At 42.2% G+C, this 24,153-nt stretch overlaps 1 protein-coding gene across 1 annotated transcript; it reads left to right on the forward strand.

Annotated features, from left to right (window-relative positions):
* Positions 1–639: 639 nt before the first annotated feature.
* LOC114442388 (multidrug resistance-associated protein 5) lies at positions 640–23,331 on the forward strand. The gene is made up of 29 exons (XM_028415883.1): positions 640–894; positions 2,353–2,541; positions 2,957–3,112; positions 5,817–5,964; positions 6,798–7,031; positions 7,311–7,484; positions 8,022–8,169; positions 9,280–9,428; positions 9,534–9,641; positions 10,484–10,834; positions 10,934–11,005; positions 11,091–11,215; positions 11,287–11,359; positions 11,444–11,647; positions 12,034–12,159; positions 12,401–12,512; positions 12,618–12,802; positions 13,187–13,333; positions 14,234–14,363; positions 14,681–14,834; positions 17,203–17,331; positions 17,529–17,715; positions 18,801–18,890; positions 19,131–19,323; positions 19,433–19,592; positions 20,538–20,616; positions 20,698–20,811; positions 21,072–21,236; positions 22,167–23,331. The coding sequence occupies exons 2-29, from the start codon at positions 2,363–2,365 to the stop codon at positions 22,257–22,259; spliced, it is 4,185 nt and encodes a 1,394-aa protein (XP_028271684.1). The 5' UTR covers positions 640–894; positions 2,353–2,362; the 3' UTR covers positions 22,260–23,331.
* Positions 23,332–24,153: the final 822 nt, after the last annotated feature.

Consider the following 24,153-nt stretch of genomic DNA (forward strand, 5'->3'; position numbering starts at 1 on the left):
ACTCAGTTTGAGTTCAACGTTAGTTTTTATTTTTACATAAATATCAATAACTTCCTTTGATGGTAAAAATAAAATGTCATACTAAATGAAAACAATCAAGAAAGAAAAGAAAATAATGCAACACATCTTTAATTGTCTTATAATTACACACAGTGTTTTGAAGTGTTTTCCTTAAATGTAAAACCTCTTAAGCTACAATTGAACCCCGAATAAAATGATTAGGGTGTTAATTGTCCTAATAAACTGCAGGGAAACATTTGTTTGAATAAACACGTGTTTATTTAATAAACGCTCTGACGTCACACCGCCTCCACCAACCGGCGACGGCGCTGACGGGTCATTGTGTAAAACAGTGATAAAATGATTTAAACTGTGATAATAAAAAAAAAGAGCAAACCAGCTGTGAAAGGTGAAACAGCTGATCTGACACAAGCTTTTTCTCCTTCCCTCTCTCCACGTGACAGACCAGACAGAGTAGTCCCCGGGTCCCGCCCCCTGTCCTGAGCGTGTACTTCCCTGTTGTCGGCTCCACGGTTTGTGCTTGTCACCGTTACCACGGTGACCGCCCAGCACCCTCACCGATTGGCGGAGCCGCTGTGACGTCGCAGCGTTATCGGCGATCCCTCTCCCTGTAGGGGGTGCGCGTGAGGGGGGACGACAGCTTCGGATCCTGCTAAGAGAAAGCAGCACGAGCTGTACACACGAGACGCGATAAGTTGTTTATGATGTTTCCTGACTTGTAGTTTCACCAAACAGAGGAGCGCGAGAGTGTGTGTGTGAAGAAGTTTAATGACAGAAGTTAGAGAAGAGACAACATGGTGATATCCACCAGCTTCTCCTGCTCATAAACACAGAGACCTGTGCCGCTACTGAAGAGAGTCCAGCAACTTGAAAGTAAGTAGTAAAAACTTAAAATCTGTCAATGATACACTCTTGTTACCTGAACCATGTTAAAACATGACACAAGTTCTGTTTTAAACAAAAAACAACATAACACCGGGTCAAAAGCTGTGTTTGTTTACAGGCAGCATATGACATGTCAGTGTATCTGTAACATTTAACCTTATGTTTAGCTTTTCTAATACAGCTCTGCTTCTTGTGTGTGGTCTTCTTTGTCTGTAAACTTGTTGTTCTGTGCATGTTGTGAGTGCAGACAGAGGCATTAAGGCTGCCGATAGATTACAGTACCTGACAAACAGGTTTAGATAGATCGCCCCATCAACAAGGTGGCTTGACTGTGGTGGGACCCCCCTGGTATGTCCCATGTTCCCATAAAGAATATGTCTAACATGTACTTCATCAGGCATAAGTGGCACCAGACAGACAAAGACTGCTGTCTCTTCTTTTTGACTCTCAGAGACTAACACTTTCAGTTTGATTTATTTTATTCCAGGCGTTCTTGGAATGCGAGAACGCCGAGTAATGAATACACCTCTTAGCCTGAAGAAAGCTCTGAAACTTCACATCCATGTGGCAGACTTCACATGTTATAGGCACCTAGGCCTGCAGAAAGAAACACAAAACAAACAACGTGTTGCAGCAGCATTTCTCAGCAGATCTTATTGTATCTGCTGCTCATGCCCCTGCTGGGGCTATCTGTATTGAATCTCATCACTGGGTTGCATTCTCTGGACAGTCTATCTGTGCCCCACACCAAGTCGGGCTGACCTTGTCACGGAGCTTTGCCATAGAAGGATCAGTGACAGTGTACGAACACACCGGCAGCTCAGATGTCTGCTCCCGAGCTCCCAGGGCTGCTGGCAGGTCGTCTTTAAATAGATAAGCACTTTAGTTGTATGCCGGAGAGGGGGCATGACCTATGAGCAAGGTGATTTCTCAAGTCTATCTGCGTCTCAGAGGGTGATTCAGCAAAACGCTGTCTTTCTGCATTAGCCCTGTGGGTTAAAAGAAAGAGAGTACAGGCAGATTACTGTGTTTTATTCATCCTTTTCCCGCTGAGAGGTTAAAAGAAAATATCAGGCTAGGAGTATTTCTCTTCAACAAAAAGGTCTTGAAGCATTCAGACGAAAATAAACTGTAGTCTGAGTAAAACTCAACATTCCAGCAGAGTTTTGAAACAGTGTAAAGATAAATCTGCAAAGATTCTAATAATAGAATTGGACTTTTTTTTATCTCTAATTTTTAGACCCGTTCATGATCCTGAAGAGGTTAAATTCGCTATAATGTCTGGCTCGCTGCAAATTATCCTACATATTACACAGATACTCACTGAAGAAACAGTTAATTTTTAAACATATGAATGTAAAATGAAACATAATGGAGTTTAATGGATACCAATGTTACAAATATTCATCATTTATTTGTAATTAATTTGACTGGTTTTCTCCTCAGGTGGGCCGCTATGTTCACCGATGCCCTGGAAGCAGCCGGGCGGGTGGAGGGCCTGCCGCTGTCCTCCCCGCAGCAGCTGCCTGAGCTGGTGGAGGAGGAGGAAGCCGGCACGTCCATGCAGAGGGGGTCAAGACAGGGCCGCTACCGGCAAAGCCTGCAGCTTTTAAAGCCCTTCAGGATAACAAACAAGTAAGCAAAGTTGTGTTTGCGGCAGATGGAGGTACAGATTTAAAGACCTACACAGGGAAGTTTTTGTGTTTGCTGCTTGTCTAATCTGCTGGCTGTTTGGGTGTAGCTGGGGGGCCATGATAAGGGATGGAAACTTATCCCCAAGCGACACACCTCTCCATGTTTGAACACACACAGACTGATAAACTACCCCCAAACAATTTTTTCACTGCTCTCTTAGATTTCTGTGAAGAGCATGCAAATTACTGTCCAAACACTGCCGGCATGACTCACCTTTCTTTGACTTTGGAGAGCAAAGGTGCCGCTTTTCTTTTTTAGCGACCTCTGTGGGCCTGCTCCTCCAACATAACGCCTCTGTGTGTGCCTGCACTTCTTAGACATCTCACCCATTTCCACGTCTTCCACTCTATTCCAGGCATCAGCACCCAGTCGATAATGCTGGCCTCTTCTCCTTTATGACTCTGCACTGGCTCTCCCCACTGGCACTAAAGGCCTACAAGGAATCCAGCTTGTCCATGGATGATGTGTGGGGACTGTCTTGCCACGAAGCCTCTGCAATCAACTGCCAAAGGTGAGGTAACTGTGGCACTGCTGAGGCTGATGAAAGTAAAAACTGTTTAATGCTGAAATGCAGTATTCCCAGAATACCGAAGCTTGGTGAGACATGAGATGAAAAAGATGGCATAGGTGTCAAATTTCAGATTTTTTTTTTGTGTGGCTCAATTTGACACATACTTCTGAGAGTGCAAAAAAATTGCCATCAGCCCCGACTGACCCCAGCTTACCCAGTATTGTGCATTATATAAAGTCACTTGATGTTTTTGTATGAGTCTGACGACATTCTATATTTTATCGTTCCAAGAAAATAAAACTATGTAGAAACCAAATCCAACAATCGATTGTACTACAGATATTACTGCTTATTCCTCTGTGCCGGACCACAGCTGAACCTCCCACTATTTAAATCCTGTCCCTCTAATGCTGGCAGGCATTACTAATGGTGTACCATTAGTAAGGCTGACGACATTTTCACCTCCTGTGTATGTCCCTCAAATACATTCTGTAGAACCTTTTTCCTAACATTTGACACTATTTATTCAGGGAGTTGAGTTATGATCTTGGTATCATGCTAGCTTCGGTACTAAGACACAACAAACACGTCTTTGCAAATGGTCAAAAAACAATTACCGGTACCCAAACTGTTTTGTTTGTCCCAATAATTGTAGGCATTGTAGTTTGTTTCCAGTAAAACCTGTGTACCGTAGTACTTGCTAACATGCTGGTGCTAACAAAACAACTTTTAAGGATATCTCAGCAACAGACTAATTCTTTAAAATTTGAAAATATAAACTTGGATTCACGTATTGTCATTTTGTAATGTGGACACATGCAGTGACACAGAGAATGATCCATTATGGTGAAAAGGTCATGTTATTGTTTTAAGTACCCTGTTGAGCTTGTGGTTTTAAAGCATATCAGGTAAACTGATCCACCAAACTGCTTCACTCTCACACTGTTGCAAAAGATTGTCTTTGATCTTAACAAAACATTGAGACATCTTCTTTGTTTTTTGCTTTTAAAACGTGCTCAAACATGGTGTTGATGGCACATCTCAGTCTTATTAGCGGGAAGCTTTGGGGTGTTGTTTGTCTCTGTGAGACTTAATTGATGGACATCCAGTTCCTCTTCTACTACAGGAACACGGTGCAGGGACGGGTGGAGTGCTAAGAATAGTAGGGATTAGAGATTACAGTGAGAGTTGGTGCTTGACTTGGGCGGTTATGTCATTAACTTGTACCTGCAATGCCCGGTGTCCCCCTGTCACATTCATTAGCTGTCACTGACTGGAGCTAGGCTGGAGCAGGCAGGCCGTGAGATCAAAGTCACTGTTTGTCTGCCAAATCACAGCTTGTAGTAACACTCTAATTCTATGAATGAACTGCTTACAATAAGCTTATTAGGGTGCATTAAGTTTTTACTGCCGACTGAAAAGAATACATTTTTTTCCCATTAGTCATCATGAGCTGTCGCATCGCAGTGCCATGACTCGGCAGTATCGAGGAAGGATACTGTATGAGGAAGTTCACCCGTGTGTCTGGTGACAGCTGCGTGGGTTGTCAATGACTTGTTCTGTGTAAGCATCGTGGCTAAGGGCCTGGAGGTTTAGTGCTGCGGCTTTGTGTGTGTCAAGGAGCACACAGAAGAGAGAGGCAGCAAAGGAGCACAAAGCTATCACGTTGTTACGGGTGGGCGCTGGAGAAGGGAGGGCTTTATTTTGTGTTTACATAGCAAGAACAGTTATGCAACCACGATGCAAAGCAGAGATGATGGAGTGAGAGAGAGAGAGAGAGAAAGAGGCAGAAGGAGGTTGAAAAAAGCACCCTGGGAGAGTTGACACTTGTTGGTGCTCAGTGAGGTGCGAACCTTGAATGCAATGTCCTTGCCAGCACACTCTTGAAACATCAGCATCGCTTGCCATCTGGCAAACTGAAATGATGGTTGTTAGGAACATTTCAGTCCTCTTTAAAAGCAAATAGTTCCTCTTTTGGAGCACATTTCTAGACGTGACCATTCTCACAGTGGAGACTTTGTACCATAAATGGTGGTGGATGAAATCAGAAACCTGAAGTGTACTGATCAGTGAGGATTTGTGCTGCGATTACTTGTAATTTTTTAGATTCACCACCATTAGACTTGAAGTAGTAATGATCAGGGTGTGCATGAGTCTAGTTGGTTTAGTGTTCTGTCTATCTCTGATACGCTTTTAATAAAGTCATTAGGGCGTAAATTACTTTCTGCAGCTGCTCTGCTGCTACTTTATGGAGTCATTAGCCATGATGCAGTTGGCCAACAAGATATTTACCCACTTCAAGGGGCATTATTCAGCAATAAAAGTACATTAACACGTCTTTAGCATGTTTGCTGCTACCTCTATCACGCTAATTATGTGATGCATCATTCCTGATTGCATAATGTAGGTCACCTTTGCGTTATTATCTCCATAAATGCCCTCATTTTTCTTTTATGGATCTCAGCTGCCACGATTGCTTGCCAGACTTTTTAATATGCCCCATTGTGCTTTGGTGCAGTCCTTAAACTTCATTTAAGGACAAATAACTATTCTTTGCATGATAATTTTGCCCTTCAAAAATGCCAGCTCTTACTTGTACGTTAATCAGCACTGTAACAGCTCTTTTGCACTGGAGTCACATGCAGAATAGGGCAAAAAATTATCTGGACTAATTGTTCATATAGCTTTTGTTCTTTGGTTCCAGGCTCGAATCTTTGTTGCACGAGGAGCTGAAAAGTCGAGGGCGAGAGGGAGCATCCCTGACGAGAGTCTTCTGGAGGTTCTGCAAAACCCGTATGCTGGTGGCCATCTTCTCCCTTCTCCTTACAATGGTTGCTGGTTTTGTTGGGCCCGTGAGTACCATCCAAATCCCTCCTTTCCCTTTTATATTTCGCTGAATCGGCTAATATGCCTTTCAGCCTGGTCGGTGGCTCGCTGCCCCAAGTCCATGTATTTTCTGAAAATCACTTCATCCTGTTTCACGCTGGTCTGGAAATTGAAATGAAAACAGGGAGATTACAAAGCCTTAGATAGTGAAAGTCAAATTAATGCCATAGATTAGCTGGTTTGTGCCAAGCCACACTGTTCTTTAGATTTTTCTTCCTAAAATGCCCCTTGTTGTTCATAAAATATAATTGTAAACATTCCTTATCAGAAATCATAAATAATCACCTTCCATTGTTCATTTTCCCAAGGTGTTTATTTCCATGTCGTGTCAGTGGGCACTGTGTGATTGCCACTACCCGCAACTAATAGCATTAACTGGATTTAGTTCTTACACAATGACGCATTTGTTTCACATTCCCCTCTGATTAATGAGTCTACTTGCTGACAAAGCAGCGCTGTATATGTTTGTTTTACAGCTTTATAATTTGTAATGTTTAATTTTCCATGTTCCACTAAACACAAAATGTTGTCAGGATGCCAACGCTTTTATGCTTATCTTCAGTCTACCAGTTTAAATATCCCCTCTGTGTTTCTTTTTCATCATTGTAATCTTATCTTTTCACTTCTTTTTCTTCCATTCCATGCCCTGCTGATCTGTATCTGTGGCATTTCCTGAACTATACTCTTTCCTGTCCACCTTCTTTTCTGGTCCTCAATGTTATTTTTTGTTTTTGCTGTTTTCTTATTTTTTTGTTTACATTCTCTCTCTCTCTCTCGCTCTCTCACTCTTTGTCTTCAGGCCCTCCTGGTTCGAGCTCTGCTGGAGTATTGCCAGAGCTCCGAAAGTTCAGTCTACTTCGGCTTGTCTCTGGCAGCCGGCATCTTCCTCATGGAGCTGATGCGCTCCTGGTCTCTGGCGCTCATGTGGGCCGTCAACTACCGCACTGCCACCCGCCTCCGTGGTGCAGCTCTTACCTTTGCCTTCCACAAGATCCTCCGCCTGCGCAGCACTAAGGACATCAGTCCAGGCGAGGTTGGTGGTGGCATAACTCTGAAGGCGGAAACATCTCTAAATGAACAAAGTCATCCCTCTCTGCAGATCACCACATGCAGATAATTGAGATGGATTTAATTTCAGCTCTTATGCCATCCCTAGCTCCACAAATCCTGTAGCCTGAGGGAGGGGAGCCTGTCTAAGATTAGTCATTATACAGCTTAAGAGGAATCATTGTCCAACAAGTATATGTGGGAATAATATACTGTTGAAGATTTAATCGAATTTGTTATGCAAATGTGTTTTCTCTCCACCCAGTTGATCAACATCTGTTCCAGTGATGGCCAGCGGCTGTATGAAGCAGTGTCAGTGGGCTGTCTGCTGGCTGGGGGGCCCCTGGTGGGAATCCTGGGACTGTCTTACACTGTATACTTCCTTGGTCCCACTGCTCTGGTTGGGTCAGCCATTTTCATCTTCTTCTACCCCGCAATGGTACGACTCCACTCCACTAGAAACAGAGAGACAATAGATGGAAAATGTGATTTGTCTGACTCTGCAGGTTCATCTTTGGTTTTTTTCTAAAATTTATACCAAGTAATGAGCACCCTCATTATAGCAGGGACAAACAGTTTAATTACAGGAGTTTTACCAAACTAAATTAGCATGGATGTACATTATTGTTGACTCATTATTTTCGGAGAACTTTTTTGGATTTCATTAATAGAAGATATAAGATGAATTGACTTAAGTAAATGCCGACTGTAGAAGGGCGCTGATCAACACTTTTTAATCGCATCATAACTCTGTGCCTATCAATCTTCTGTCAGCTTTGTAGCTGTTATTTTCAAATTAGACTCAGCCTAAGCTGTAGCCTGACAGTCGGAGACCCTGGTATTGATGTGAAAGGCGTTTATCACTCTGGTCCCCCGGACAGGCCTGCAGCACGGCTAATGTGATTGTGTCTACTTTCATTTCCTCCCCTGCCACTTATTTGTCTTGTCATCATCTCCCCTGTTCCCGTCTGGACAGATGCTTGCATCGAGGCTGACTGCATATTTCCGCAAGAAGTGTGTGGTGGTGACCGACTGGCGGGTGAGGCTGATGAACGAGATCTTGGGCTGCATAAAGTTCATCAAGATGTATTGTTGGGAAGATTCCTTTGCACAGAACGTACACAGTGAGTGGCTCTCATGTTCTGCAATGACTCCGCAGTACGCCGTGACATTCTCATTTCTTGTTTCTAGTTGATGCCAGGTGCATTTCTCAACAATCTTCATGCTGTTTATTTTTCTTTATTCCCGCCTCACCAGGCTTCATCTGTCACTTGTGTAAATTAGTAGCTAAGTGGTCACTTTATCACCCGAAATTAGACTTATCCTCACAGTGAACTGGCGAGATAACCCTGACCTTAAATCCATTTTCATTAGCTTGCTCTGTTAAAGCCATTTCACTTGCCATCATGTATAATCAAAGCTGGTTTGAATCCCTGGGCAGGAAGGTTAATTTGCAAAAGTGTTTGGGGCCTTATGATGCCTTCGGTGACTGGCAGAGGCTGCTCTGCTTATCCATGAATTAGAGATGGCCTCTTCTCAAGAGGTCTTTGCTGTAGGTTGTAGCTAAGGATCATTTTCATTCTGTAAATTAGCCAGGTGGGGCTCATTTTCACTGCAGGCTTGTGATTAACTATTGTAATTGTAATTAATTAGCATTCAACTTAATGGACAATGAGCTTTAAGAGTTACAGTGTCATTCCCTTCAATTAGTATTGTTAAGGAATCTGTGATCAGTGTTTTTTTTTTGCCTGGAAGCGGAAGCTTTCTAGTCCTCACAGAACAGACACACATGCAGTCCAAGGGGAATCCCAGCGGAGAATATGATGTACCAGGCAGAGGGAGTTCTCATGTTTCACACACAGCGCTGCTAGGGCTGAATTAGAGATGCACAAGCTTTTTGTTTGCATCCAGTGAACTGGATTAACAAAGGAGCTAGCGCGTGCATTTTGGAGATACAAACATGGATGAAGGGGTCAGAATTTGGGCAGCAGACTTGGAGAGTTATCAAGGTTCAGCAGGTTTTAAAGCCCCTTTCAAGAGGGAGGCTCTCTTGTATCTATTTCTGCCTGCTTGCTGTGTTGGTTAGTGGCTCTTGTGGTGTTGTTGATTGAATGTTCATTGAGAACCCTTTGGGAGTCACTCAGCCCTTACTTTATTTCCCCTTTTTTCTGTCAGCCTTTGGCTTTCATCATCTCTCTCTCTCTCTCTCTCTGTGTATCTTATCTGCTTGACAGGGGTGCGATCGGAAGAAAGGAGGGTATTGGAGAGAGCTGGAGTGGTCCAGAGTCTCACAGTGGGGGTGGCTCCTATAGTGGTAGTGATAGCAAGCGTGTGTACATTCACTCTACATATGGCCTTGGGCTATGACCTTACCGCTGCTGAGGTATTCATGGCATCATGCTCAAAACCCCCCACCCTAAAAACTGATTGATTGATTAAAGAAAATATTGAAAATAACCATCCCCCATTCATTCACATTTCACCTCAGGCTTTTACTGTGGTGGCTGTTTTCAACTCCATGACCTTTGCCCTGAAAGTCACACCGTTGGCTGTGAGGTCATTGTCAGAAGGCGCCGTAGCAGTCAAAAGATTTCAGGTGAGAGATTCTCTGTCAAAAATAATAATTAATAGATGTCATTTAAGTTGTCTATCACTTGTCAGAATGTCAAATTTACCTCATCCATGCCTGCCTTACACTGTGTGTGTGTTTGTGCGGAGACGCTTCAACATACACACTATTGATAGCAAATTACTCTCACAATGATGGAAATGTAACTATATTCATAAATATCCTTTACTAGTATTAGTAGTCACATTATATACAAACTGTCAAAAGCCCATCTAGGGACAGATGTTGTGAATTAACATTAGGCTATAAGCACTGTGATACTGATATTGGGTTATTTTATTAGGATGATCTATGTTTATTGTATCTTTCCCTATCGTAAACTATACAAATAAATTATTTTTACTACAAAAACCATCGGAAAAAAGTCAGTGGTCCTTTGCTTCCCTTATGGAAGTTGAAGTTGAAGTTGAATTATACAAAATAATAGCCCACCCCTGGGATAAAATATGATTCCAAAGGTAAAATTCATCCGCCCATACCACATACTGTCATTTTTGATATACTGTTTCCAAACACATGGTAAAAGTCACATGCTAGTGAGAGATGGTTTCACAGAGCCAGCTAGGGTTAAGTAAGCAAGAATTTGTGCCAAGGACGCACCAAGAGGCTCAAGATATTCTACGCAGTCTATAATAGCACTGAGGGACATAGCAGACTGTACTTTAAGCATGTGAGTAAGTCCTCAAGTATGTTAAACCACATATACACAGTCTGTTAGTTTTTTACTACACATATTATAATGATGCACAAAAGAAAAAGAAAAAACCAATGAAAAAGTTGACCGTTACAATTATGCATCTACTCCGCAGAGGCTCTTCTTGATGGATGACAGAGAGGTTATCTCGGTCAAAATGGACAATCCTTGCAATGCTGTAGAATTTCGAGACGCTACGCTGGCTTGGGAAAAGGCGCGCTCTCTTACTGTGAAACAGAACCTGCCTCCCAAAAAGCTTGGAGGGATGAAGCGTGTGCTGCGCAGGGAGAAGCTCAGCCTGTACATTTCTACAGAGGATAGCAAAGGAAACCAGGAAGGCCCTAATGCACAAAGTCTCCTCTCAAATATGGAGCAGGAGAGTCCACAAAGTACCATCTCTTCCACTCAAAGCATACGACCACCTCTGCATAAGACACTGCACCGCATTGACCTACGGATAAAGAGGGTAACAACACACACATGACGTGGATTAAAGATTTGTTGGTTAACTTGTTTTACCTTTGTCATGTAATTCCTACAATGTGACTGTTTTTCCTTTTTCTAGGGTTCACTGGTTGGAATCTGTGGAGGGGTTGGGAGCGGAAAGAGCTCTCTACTATCTGCACTGCTGGGACAGGTGAGGTTTAGCTACAATCTTAGGCTTTTATACCACCTATAGTGCTTAAAATCTACATCTCTAACTTTCTTTTGCTGGGTTGCAGATGACCCTGTTAGAAGGCAATGTAGCTGTCAGTGGTGGTTTTGCGTATGTGTCCCAGCAAGCCTGGATCCTCAATGACTCCCTGAAGGAGAACATCCTGTTTGGAAATGAATATGATCCAGACAAGTAAGATCAGCTATTGTAAAAGGATGCTATAAAGGAAGAGTGGTGATTAATTCCTAATCTATTCCTATCAGGTACAATGCTGTGCTGGAAGCATGTTGTCTCCTTCCAGATCTTGCAGAGCTCCCATATGGAGACATGACAGAGGTACATGCATTTTATTGTTTCTCCACATTTGTCAGTTCAGTAGAGAGAGTTTTATGTAGCACTAAATGTATTTTATCTTTACAGATTGGGGAGAGAGGTGCTAATCTGAGTGGAGGGCAGCGTCAGAGAGTCAGCCTGGCCCGCGCAATCTACTGTGAGCGACCCGTACTTCTCCTGGATGACCCTCTCAGTGCTGTCGATGCTTGTGTGGGTTCCCACATCTTCAGTAAAGCCATACGGGGTGCTGTTAAAGACAAGACGGTGCTCTTTGTAACACATCAGCTGCAGGTGAGGACCAGCTGTGAATTTCACACCAAGATTTCATCACATCACTGATCACTGATTTATGTTTCTGCGATTTGGATATAGATAGAAATTTGTTTGTAAAGCTTTTTTTATCAGAAACCAAATTAGATCCACCACAACTTTCTGCTTTTCTCAGAAAAAGTCTTTCTGCTAAAGGGTTGAGGCAGAAACTTTATATTTCATTCAAATAGGAGCTGTGTGATTTTACACACCAAAGTGCAAATAGACACTTTAAATATATTCCATCCTTTTTCATCTACCTCAGTCTTGTTGGCTTCTTTTAAACAGCAGCGAATAAAAGTTAAAGCCCTAACCATTCCCGTTAAATCATTGCAATTTTCTCTCTCTATTATGTGTTTATTTTTCAGTATCTGCCTGAGTGCGATGACGTTATTCTGATGAAGGACGGGCAGATTGCCGAACACGGCACCCATGCGCAGCTAATGAGTAAAGAGCGTGACTATGCCACCCTATTCAGCAGTATGCAACAGGAGGTAAGGCCAGGGGCACGTGAGGAACAAAGCCAGCCCTTTTGAATAAGCATCTTTGCCCCCCCGACACAATAACATTGAACATTACAAGCTGAATAATTCATGAGCCCGGAATGGCAGGCCCAATAGCAGGGAAATGTTAATTCATACAAGGCCTTTTATTATATATGGCTGCATTGATTTACTGGTGAGCTGCTAAATATCATGTCATTGATATTTCACCACTCCTGATTTTGTCTCTCAGAATCTGGTTAAAGAAAATTTAAAAAACAAACAGCAACGGGTAGATACCAAAAAGGCTGACAGCCCTGCTGATGCTACCAAGGTTGGACCAAAGGTGGAACACAAGAAAGGAGGTGAGAGACCCAGTTGCTTTTCTTGCACTGCATGTGAAATGAATGCTAACCACTGTTTTCTTTTCCTGGAGGATGGTGTATAAGTAACGTCTTTTTTAATTTTAGAACAACTGATGAAAGCCGAAGAGAAAGGCTCTGGAGCAGTTGCCTGGTCTGTGTATGGAGCCTACATCAAAGCAGCAGGAGGTGCAGTCATCTTCCTCATCAACATCTTCTTCTTCCTCTCCACCACTGGCAGCATAGCCTTCAGTAACTGGTGGCTGAGCTACTGGATCCGGCAGGGCAGCGGGGTAAGTTGTGAGATGATCCTGTTTACACATAATAGACGCCACACTTTCACAGTGTATCTAGATCCCAAAAGGAAAATAATTGCCATGCTTGAATGAGTTGTGGCAGCCGACTGAGCATTAATCTGAATGTGCATGATTAAAAAAGTAACGGCAGCTCGGTAAACTTAATTAAAAACAAGCACAAGGAGTGAAGAAACAGATGTGCAGCAATGCAAGTGGTTGAAAAATGTGCTCGGAATAATAAACATCACCAAACCGGCTGATTTTCATGTAGTTTTTGGGAAGTGCACAGTGTGCTGTGCTTTTCTCAATTTCATTAGATGGCAAATGGGAAAAGATTTTTTTTTCTCAGTCTTTGTAATTTGTTGGTCCATCTGCCCTCAGAACACATCATTAATCTCATTGAATGAAACGATGGCGAGCAACAGCATGAGACTCAACCCTCATATTCAGTACTACTCAAATGTCTACATCATCTCCATGGGAGCTGCTTTATTGCTGAAGACGATGAGAGGCCTGGTGTTTGTGAAGGTAAGCTTATTTTGATCACAGCGTTCATCCTTTTAACCACTGGCAAACCGTAAAAACCATATTAAATTCTGATATTTAGTGTCTGACTGTCTTAATCAGGGCCGTAATTGTCTTCACTGTCATTTGTTCATGGCGCTGCAGCTATGAGGTCTTATGAGTTCATATCTGTCCATGTCTCTGTGCAGTATGGCTGCCTGTCTGTTTGTCTGTAGAGATGCAGTAGAGAAGCAGAGAAGGAGGAAGGATGTGTGTGTGTTCATGTGTCTGCAATGTGTGTGCCTGTGTGTACATGTCACTGGCCCCTCGGGTATGCGTCCTCTTTTTCAAACTAACCCGTCTTGACACTGCATTGCAGAGGTTAGGTCCCCACATTAATGTGTGCCACTTGAAATTGCTAATTTTTCAAAGACGCCTAATCTTTTTTTTTTTTACCTCTAGCTGTGATGAGATCTTTGTGAGTGTTAAATATTCCATTAATAGAATTAATTTGTTCTCTGCTGCCACATGTAATTTCTGTCCAATTGGTGAAATGTCTCTTGCGCATTAGGTCACGACCTTTATGTCAGCCTCATGGAAACTCATTATAAATGAAGATTTGACAGCTTGCCTTGTGCACGGTGGGTGGGTGGGTGGGTGTTGGGGGAGGTAGGGTGGGGTAATTCTACCCACCACTGTGCACATGCTCAGCATATGGTGGGGTAGTTTTTAAAATGCTGCAGGCAACACACGCACGGCGCTGTATTCATCCATTGTGTGTTTAAGACTGAGCGTTTTGACAGACGATTCCCTTCCAACTGTCTGCTTATGCAGCTCGTGATTGTTTCCATATGTTTCTTGAAGTTGTTTGTTTACATGTGTCAGGTCTCATGTTAGAATACAACATGTTGTTTGTCTTGACAGTGCACGGTGAAGGCTGCCTCCGCGCTACACGACAAGCTGTTCAGTCGGCTCCTCCTCAGCCCCATGCACTTTTTTGATACGACACCTCTGGGTCGCATCCTGACCCGTTTCTCAAGGGACATGGACGAGGGTGAGGCTTGATTTGTCTTGACTCTGAACCTTTCCCCCAGGAGGGATCTCAGTCAGTAAAGTCACCCTGGCTGACAAGGTGTAGTGCCAAGACACGGAGTGATTTGACGTACTATTTCCCCTAGTGAGGGGTTCTGTTATCCACTTCACTGGTACCTTGTCTTGAAATGTTGATTTTGTGGGTTATGTTTTTAAACATAATGTTTTTAAAGGCTCCATGGTGTTTTTGTGTTACCTGCAGATCTGTTTGTCTTTGTTTCAAAGAGGATGTTTCCTCTGGTCTGTTACAACTGTTCGGTTTATTTCTCCTCCCTGCAGTGGATGTGCGCCTGGCAATGCAAGCTGAGATGTTGCTGCAAAACCTGACCCTGGTGCTGTTTTGCTTGGGAATGGTGAGCATCATCTTCCCATGGTTCCTGGTCTCTGTTCTGCCTTTGGGAATCTTCCTCTGCATTGTCAACCGTGTCTCCAGGTCAGACTCTCATCTCTCATGGCTGCTTATGTGCAGTGGTGTACAAAATGTTTTATTTATTCCTGTTCCAAATGGGTTTTATAAGACTGAGAGGGTAAGTGTAAGCAAAGCTCAAACAGGCCAGAAATTGTTGTTGTCTCTTTTTATCAGTGACTGTTTACACCTGAAACAAGCAAATATGCAGCTATTTGCACCCAGGCCCACAGGACAGACCCCTTACTGCCCACCCTCTCTACAACAGGAAGTTTAATGAATTTCTAGAGTTTTGTGGTCTGAACAACAGAGGTTTAAAAACATAATTTCTTGTAAGTTTTATTTACCTTTAAAAAACAGTTCAATCAAGAGAGTCAGCGAACTGAATGAGAAATATTTATTAAGTACAAAGTTTGAATGTGCATTGGCGTCCTAGACCCCGTTGTGAAGACCACATCCGAAAAGGGGGAAAAACACAAGAGGAGAGGCCACTGGATCAGAAGATCCCCCCGGGGTCTAGACCTGGTGGTGGTGGAGAGCTGGAGGGCAGGAGATAGGAGGCCTGAACTGGCGTGAATCTGGTGGTGCTTGGGGTGGAGGAGGGTTGCCGGGTTCGATCAGAAGACAGCTGGAGAGGAGATGGAGACTTTCGAAATTTTGTGCTAAGCTGTGATTGGTCGGGGGAGGGACGGAAAGTGACAGCTGATTGGTGAGGGAGGTGCTTTCTATTAAGCACCCGACTAAGAGAGCGGAAGAGAGGGGGAGCAGAGGAGTGAGGGATAGAAGGAGAGAGATTAGGAAGTGGATAGGGATACATGGAGAATGATGGGAAACGGAGTCTTCCTGATTTAACTTACGCTAAGAGAACTCCTTGGTTACACGGCAACTTGATTAAATAGACCCTACAGACATTACCTCAAACACCACAAAGCCTTTCTTCTGGGTGCAAATTGTATTTTCTATCTCTGACATGTGGGTTCTTGTCTCTGCTGATGTTATACAGCAAGGTGTAAATACCTATATGTCTATTCCTCTCTGGCTGCAAATAGGGTCTGCCAGGTTTCAGCGCCACCTTCTATTTTATGTGTTAAATTTAAATGTGGTTTTGTACTATTATTTTTATGACATTACATATTCTTCTGTGATCATTATGTTACAAATGGCAGATGCACTGAAATAGTGTATAGGCTATTAATGGTTACATATGTAATTTTTCACAGCCTCAGTTCTGTGGTAAATGTTCTAAGAGCTCACCATTAGACGATCTGTTGACTCTGGTTTAGTCATTATTTGCAGGTTTTTTTTTCCAGTAGTTGTGCAATAAAGGTGAATCCCCATGGGGAACATGAGCACGCTGGTGCCTTGGGAAATAAGTAACCACAGTATCTCTTAGTTATTTCCTTTGTGAGAAGAGCCTGACCCTCGGTGTTACTGTCGGGCTGTGAAGTCCGAAATGTACGATACATATACATGTAATAAATATGATAAGATTTTTTTTAGCATAAGTAACATCTGAAATGCCTGTAATAATTTTGTCAGAGAAGGATTTTTAAAGGCAGGGGGCTCACAGCCTCTCCTCCCCCTCTCCCTGTGATGTCTGGTCTCAACATAAACTGGAATTTTGGATTTCTTTAATCAGACTGGATGCCACTTTGTCTCTTGGGGGATGAATTCATGCATCAAATCTCTTCACTTAATTTGAAGAGACACTTGACGATAAGGTTTGATGGAGTAAACGCCACACTAGAACCAGAAGGAAGAGATGATCCCCCCCAACTGTTACTGATGGGGATAACTCTGGGCAAGGCATGAAATACTGTATCTCACAAAGCCACTGCATCCCAGGATATGTATGGATGTTACATCAAACTGGATCTCCTATTGAAATTACCCACATCTATAGCTGCCTTTGTTGAATTCTGAAATGAAACTAGACAAACAAATGTTTGTCTAGATCACAGCCTGGAAGTAGGAAAGTGTCATGTTATTTCCCGCTCTCTCCTCTGGTTTTTATGAGAAAACCAAATGATTCATGGGAGACTGGTAATTCCCATCCACTATCCATTCTGACGTGTCACCTAAAAGTAGGAGAAGGCTGCACCTTTGTCAGTAAACATCCCTGTCTGGCACTACTTTGTGCGTGGCGAGTCTGACTGTCTCAGTTGTGTGGCTTTTTTGTTAGATGTTACACACCCATCACTTAGTGAGAAACAACCAGTCAGGAGAAAGAATGTTTGTCATTAGAGCTGAAGATATGTTGTCAGTCAGGGTTGTGGCTTTAAAATTGCAGTTGAATGTTACGTATCTACAGTGCAGTCCTTAATATTGTGTTACATCTCTCACTGGAAACATATGAGTTTCTCTTAATGTGAAATTACAAAATTATCATTTCCAGGGTTCTGATTCGTGAGCTGAAGCGCCTGGAAAACATCAGCCAATCACCATTCACCTCTCATATCACCAGCAGTCTTCAGGGGCTCTCCACCATCCATGCCTATGGAAGAGGGCATGACTTCCTACAAAGGTGAGTACCAGCCAGCAATGGAGATTATTAAACTTTAATTTCATCTTTTCACCCCTTGTTGTTTTTCAGTTTACTTCTCCGCCAGTAAATATACCCAATCCCATAACTGGAATTTTCCCCTCAGTATACAGGGAAGAGCAGAGCTCCACAGATGAAATGGTTTTAAAACATATCTCTCTTTTCTTTTCCCTCTCCAGATATCAGGAATTACTGGACACCAACCAGGCTTCCAACTACCTCTTCAGTTGTGCTATGCGTTGGCTAGCTGTCCGCCTGGACCTCATCAGTATCTCTCTTATCACGGGCGTAGCGCTTCTCATTGTCTTCATGCACAGTCAGATACCTCCAGCCTATGCAGGCCTCGCCATATCGTACGCAGTGCAGGTTTGTCAACAAACACATGTAGCCAAACAGAATGTAAGGAGACACTGGCAGCAGTAAAAGTCTAAATATAGGCTGAAAAGACAGATGGAGTGTTTGCCTGGTTTCACAGGTCAGCTGTTTGGAGTCGTCTTGGTTTGTTTTGGCTCTTACATAGATAAATACAGGCTAAATCACAGTGATGTTTGACAGAAGAACTCTCAGTTGTATACACTCTGATTTTGCTTTTACAATGTTAAATGGTCTGGTGTGATGACAATGTGGTTATTGTAGATCCACTATTGTCTTATTCTTCACTCAGCTAGTCAGTTTAGTCTTTCTTTTACTTTTTGCCTTTCTTTTAGAATAGTTTGACATTTTATTGCCCTTATCTTAGGTTTCCAGAGTGAAATGACACAACGCTTAGGATTAATGTAGACATCAAATACGCCTGCCTGGGTGTCTGTAAGTCTATGTCAAGCACCGTGGTTCTCTGGGTGTGATGTCTCTCTTTAGCATCTAGCCACTAACTCCATCTTTAGGCTCCATTCTGCCTTTTTCCAGCAGATGTTTTAGCTTATTGAGTGTAGAAGGACCACAACTTGTTGTGATTCCTGTGAACAAAAAGTTTGAAACGTTTGTGTGGGACTCATGAAACAGGCAGACAGGCCATAACCCAGCTTGATCCACTTTGGATGGTCTATTTCTCACTCTCTTTTAAGAACCACATAAACACATCAGTAAGAAGTAAGAAATAAGAAAAAGTCTTCAGTCTTCCCGGTGACCTGTAACACACAGAGCTATTACGTATTTGAGATGTGTTTGTTTTCTGATTGTCTGATAATTATTCAAACCTTTATAGTGTTTTATTGCATGTTATAACTGATTTAAAGTTGCCATGACAACCACTGCAGAAAGGCGAAATCGATTAACAAGGAGCTATTGTGAAGCAGCCATATCAGCAGCATCAGGTTATCAGGCTGTAAATTTTTTAGGTGTTTTATTACTGCAGGGGAGCGGTACATGTGAATAGTGGGTGTTTCATGGTTGCTAGTGTGACGGTGTTAATCATTGACCTCTTACCTCTCTGCTCTTTTTTTCACTTCCAGCTGACCGGCTTGTTTCAGTTCACAGTACGGCTGCTCACAGAGACTGAGGCTCGGTTTACCTCAGTTGAAAGGATCAATCATTATATAAAGGTAAAAGCATTGATCAGTGCAGAGAGGGATGTAGGCACATTGCTAATGCTTCCAGAGTACATGGCAGGGCCTGTGCCACACTACAATCCAACCTCAAGGATACAAATCTCAATTTAACCTTTTTTTCCCCAAAAAAATAATCTCCTGGAGAGAAAATCACTGTAAATCAGTTTGGAGTGTTCACACCTCTACAGAGATTCAGACATTAATACCAGATATCATCACCTTTTCTTATCTCAGAGTCTTGAGAGTGAAGCACCCAGACAAAGTCCCGAGGCAGACACTCCTGCCCCCTCCTGGCCTCAGCAGGGAAAGATCACCTTTCAGAATGTGGAGATGCGTTATCGTGAGGATCTGCCACTGGTGCTTAAGAACCTGTCCTTCACCATCCTGCCTGAAGAGACCATCGGCATTGTGGGCCGCACAGGATCAGGTACAGCTGACCTTCTCTTTTTTCCCTGCCAGCAGACTTTTTCAGTTACATCTCTGTTTCAGCCTGTCTACATCTGTTAACACACTATTTTATCTATGTGTGTTTACAGGGAAGTCCTCTCTGGGTGTAGCTTTGTTCAGACTTGTGGAGCTGGCTGGAGGCTCCATTATCATCGATGGGATCAATATTGCACAGATTGGTCTGGATGACCTGCGGAGCAAGCTAGCCATCATTCCTCAAGAGCCTGTACTCTTCATCGGCACTGTCAGGTAATCCAGTAATAATTACTGTCATCATCCAGGACTAATGCATAGTTTTTTTACTTGAAAACCATTTTGACTGTTAAACAAATCAGACAACGAAACAACAAACCTCTCTGCAAATATTACAGCTGCTTTAATGGAAGGTCTGGTTTAGCTGTGCAAGCAGGTGGTCAGAATGGGTGTGTTTTGCATGTGCTTAATGTTTACATTCCCTCTCAATGAGCCACTCAGCCACCTGTTTAAACATACAATATTTGTTTTATACATTAGCAATGAGCAAGATGCTTACAGTCTACAGTCTATACAAACAGTCAGTTAGGGTTTGTTACTCAGCTTCTACACAACTGGATTTCCACCATTTGCCTAAAGTTGATGATAGAAACGAGGGCATTTTTTTAAAATCTTCTTTACATCAACAAGACTGATTTGTTTAGTAGTTTAGATGGTCAGATCAAACTTTTTTCAAACATCATCTAAACCACATTTGAAGGAGGTTTCAAATGTGATCCTCAGTTTGGACAGTCTAGATAATCCGGTTAAGCCGCCCAAAGCATGACTAACAGGAACATCAGCATACATTGTCTGCTGCCTCCGGGTGGGATTCTTTACTGGAATATCTGTGTGGAACCTGCCAAAACAAGACAATTTAAAGCCACATCGCCATCGTAACCAGAAAGTTACTGATGCCTGGTTTGTTACCACAGCAACCCCTGCAGATGTCATTAGAAACAAATAACAGTCTGATCTGGTCTGATTTTTTAAATCTGATTGTGAGAGTGTAAATCCATCCAACAAAACATTATGCTGTGTGGTAATAAATGAAACAACAAACAGCTGTTAGCCTCAGGTGAAAATTGATTTTAGTTATTGATGGGTTGGAGTTCAGAACCAACATATCATAATATTTTACCCAGTTAATACATGTGTCCATTTTGATGTATTTTATAATAGGAGCAATTTGGACCCATGGGATCAATACTCTGACTCTGAGATCTGGGAAGCGCTTGAGAAGACACATATTAAAGAAATGGTGAGTGGTTAGGCTGTTAAATTGTGCTTTCTATGACTACAGCAGTTGTCCTTACCCCCCTCTGTTTGATCCGTTTCTCAGGTTAGCCAGCTGCCTCACTCACTCCACTCGGAGGTGACAGAGAACGGAGAGAACTTCTCTGTGGGAGAGCGGCAGCTGCTCTGTGTGGCCAGAGCCCTGCTGAGGAACAGCAAGGTGCTGATTGTATGATACTGATCTTTTATATGCATATGTGAAACCTGTCTGGAATGGATGACAATGTCCTCACAGCAGACCCTGTGTGACACACCACTGCCACCTAGTGGTGTGCATCTTGACTGCATTTTCTAATCATAAGCTGGACATCAGGATTATATATATATATATATAGTGCATGTGCACTGTGGCGTCATTAGTCTTTTCTTTATTTAATCTCCTGTCTTCATTGCTGTGTTTCCTCTGCACTGCTTCATAAGATCCTTATATTGGACGAGGCAACAGCAGCCATTGACACCGAGACGGATCGTCTCATCCAGGAGACCATTCGCTGCGCGTTTGGCCGCTGCACCACTCTCATCATCGCCCATCGCCTCAACACAGTGATGAGCTGCAGCAGGGTCATGATCCTGGACAATGGCCAGGTGTGTAATGATCCTTTGGTTGAAACCCATTTCCCAAGTTGAAACACCCACCACATGACTGTGCTAAGTCTTCCCTCTGAGCTGATGGATGGGATGAGACAGTTTTTTTTTAGTTTGAGCAGTTTTCAAACTGACTTTTAAGGGAGGAGAATGTGAAATGTAATCAAATAATTACCAGTTTGAGGGTTCACCTCTCTTAGTATGCAGTGAGTGAAACATCATAGACACATCAGGAGAGACAGGGTGTGAATTTACCACTAAATCACCACTAATTAATTAACTGCTCAAAAGCCATCCTTTAGGAGGTGGCCAGTAAAAAGGACATTAATAACACAAGTGACAGATTCTGCCTTTTAGTCTCATAAATAAACAGTTTGTTTCAAACAAGTCCTGTATATGTATAGTCCTTGGTAGAACTAGTAAGACATGATGGGCTGACAAAAATAGCACATGATCTCCAGGCTGTGTTTAGAGATTGAGAGAAAAATAAAGCATTACTGAGCAATAAAATAAATGTAGTGTGACACAAAAGCAAATATAATGTGTCACTGGGGCTGATTATAGACAGGAAATATTGGCAAACTAGTTCTAGTCTGTTCCTTCAGCCTCCTGCCTTCTTTAAAAACATTTTAATGGATAGGCCTATAGTGATTTCTCTGATCTGTATAACAATAAATAACAAAATGGAATAACAAAAAAGTTTTTGACAACATGTGAGGATCACAACGTATCCTTAGTGATCAGCACTGGTTCCAGAAACTTTCATCAAGTGAAAGTCAGAGCTGTGCGAGGACGATATTTTCCAGATATTAAAATGCTTTTCATGCACTTCCAGTGGGAAATAACTTGGGTTGCAATAATTTAAGAGCTGATATGTCCTGATTTTTATATACTGGTGCTGATTTTGTTTTATCCTTTTCATTCTTGTAGATTTTGGAGTTTGACAGCCCCGCTGCTTTGCTGGCAGATGAGAACTCCAGATTCAGAGCCATGATAGAAGCATCAGAAAACCAAAGCAGATAAAACACAACGGAGCTGAACTGCTGCTAGCCGACGATCCCTTAGAAATACACAGTCAGATACATGTAATACATGGAAAATGCACACACACATTTAACTTAATCCTGATAGTGTAAGCTAATTTCTAAGCCAAAGACCGTGTGAATCACATTTCTGAAGGACACGACAAATCTCAGTATGCAAAGTAAGATGTAAGGGCTTCCTGCACTGTGCTGCTGTGTCGCAGGAGTTATTTCCTGGAAGCCAAATAATGAACTGCCAGTGAAACAGAGCTGTGACTCTGACAATAGCACTTTATGTTTCATGTGGACACATATAAGGACAGGTTGTGCTTCTTTGTGATTTGGAGGCCAGTTAATCAGTGAGACTCCAAGTTTATTTTCCATAACCTCACAGTGCAGAGAAGAGTGTAGACTAACAATATTTTTTGTGTTATTTACTAACTTTAAATGAAGTTAACCTGCTGTCCATTCCTAACAGTGACCGTCTGAAACTTGTGTTTCATTTTTGTTTGTTGAATTTTGTTGTTGTTGTTGTTATAATGCAGTAATTTCAGTAAATTATTGCAGAGCAATATGTGCCTAGATGCTGTAAACAGGTTCAGGTGATAACATGTAATGAAAGTTAGCCATGGAAGGATTGCTTTGTTTTTTAGACTGCATGCGAGTTGTAGTGTTTTGAAACATTTTCAAAATGTTGGAGTTTAAAATCTGCACATTTTACACTGATGGTAATTTATCTTACCAGCAAGTCATTTTGATGTTGAGCAATCACGGTTACAGTTCAGAGGTACTTGGGGAGAATCTGGTGTGTTGTTTGAGAAAAAAAAAAGAAAAAAAAAGAAGCTCGACATCACGATGTGACTTTAAAAGTTTCACAAATCTGAAGATTGTAAACTTCTGCCTTATAATCAAATGTGTGCTGAACAATCATGAATAGTGCAATATCTCCCTATTGCTTTCATACGTTTCAGAATTGCCTTGGTACACTTGAGATTGTAATGTTGCAATATATTTTGTTTAAAACGACATTTTTAATATAAAGTTGTTTTTTTTAATAAAATATTTTTATAGATGCTGGTGTCGTGTTTCTGCTTCAGGCAACATTAGCCTCAGTTAGCAGTGCACACATTGCATGGTGGGTGTGTGGCATGAATATTATGGAGGTGTTCATAAATATCATTGGACAATCCTTAAACATCTAGTGTCAGAGCAGCTCAATAGCGCCACATAACCATGACACCTAACACATTTTATATGTGCAACCGGCCTAAAGGTTAAGTTGACATTTATCACACCATCCCAGAAACCTTTCCACAAAAAACAAGATCAGCCAGTGAAGACATGTAACAGTATCATGTAGCCTGACTGCTAGCTTGTTCCTACTATATAATAAACTACCAGACAGAGACAGCTGTAAGCAAACAATATAAATTTGGCAGATATTCACACAAGTCAAGGATTATTTGCAGAAACATTAAGGACTACAATGTGAAAATCTTTGTAAGAGTAAATCCTGTCCACACACTGAAATTGAGTGTCAGTGCTCATCAGAGCCCCACTCTGCTGACCAGACTGTCAGTCTTTGTATTTATTGTTCAGGGTTCATACCCTTGACCTCTTACACTGCAAACACACAACATATCTTTGGCTTCCGAGCTACCTGTATTTTATGGTGTAACCAGGTAGCAAGTGAATGTGGCCCACTTCTGGCATTGATACAGCACTGCTGGCCTTCATCTCGCCTGATGAAATGGGTGAAAGCCACTCTAGTGGCCCACTTAAAAAAAATAGAAAATATGGGTACAAACTCCTAAATGTATGTGTTTATGTATTTATTTGTGGGCCTTTTGGCTAAGCACTGTGTAATCTGCCTGTGAGTCTACATTGGCCCAGAG

The sequence above is a fragment of the Parambassis ranga genome, chromosome 10 (assembly GCF_900634625.1).
Source record: "Parambassis ranga chromosome 10, fParRan2.1, whole genome shotgun sequence".
Lineage (NCBI taxonomy): Eukaryota > Metazoa > Chordata > Actinopteri > Ambassidae > Parambassis > Parambassis ranga.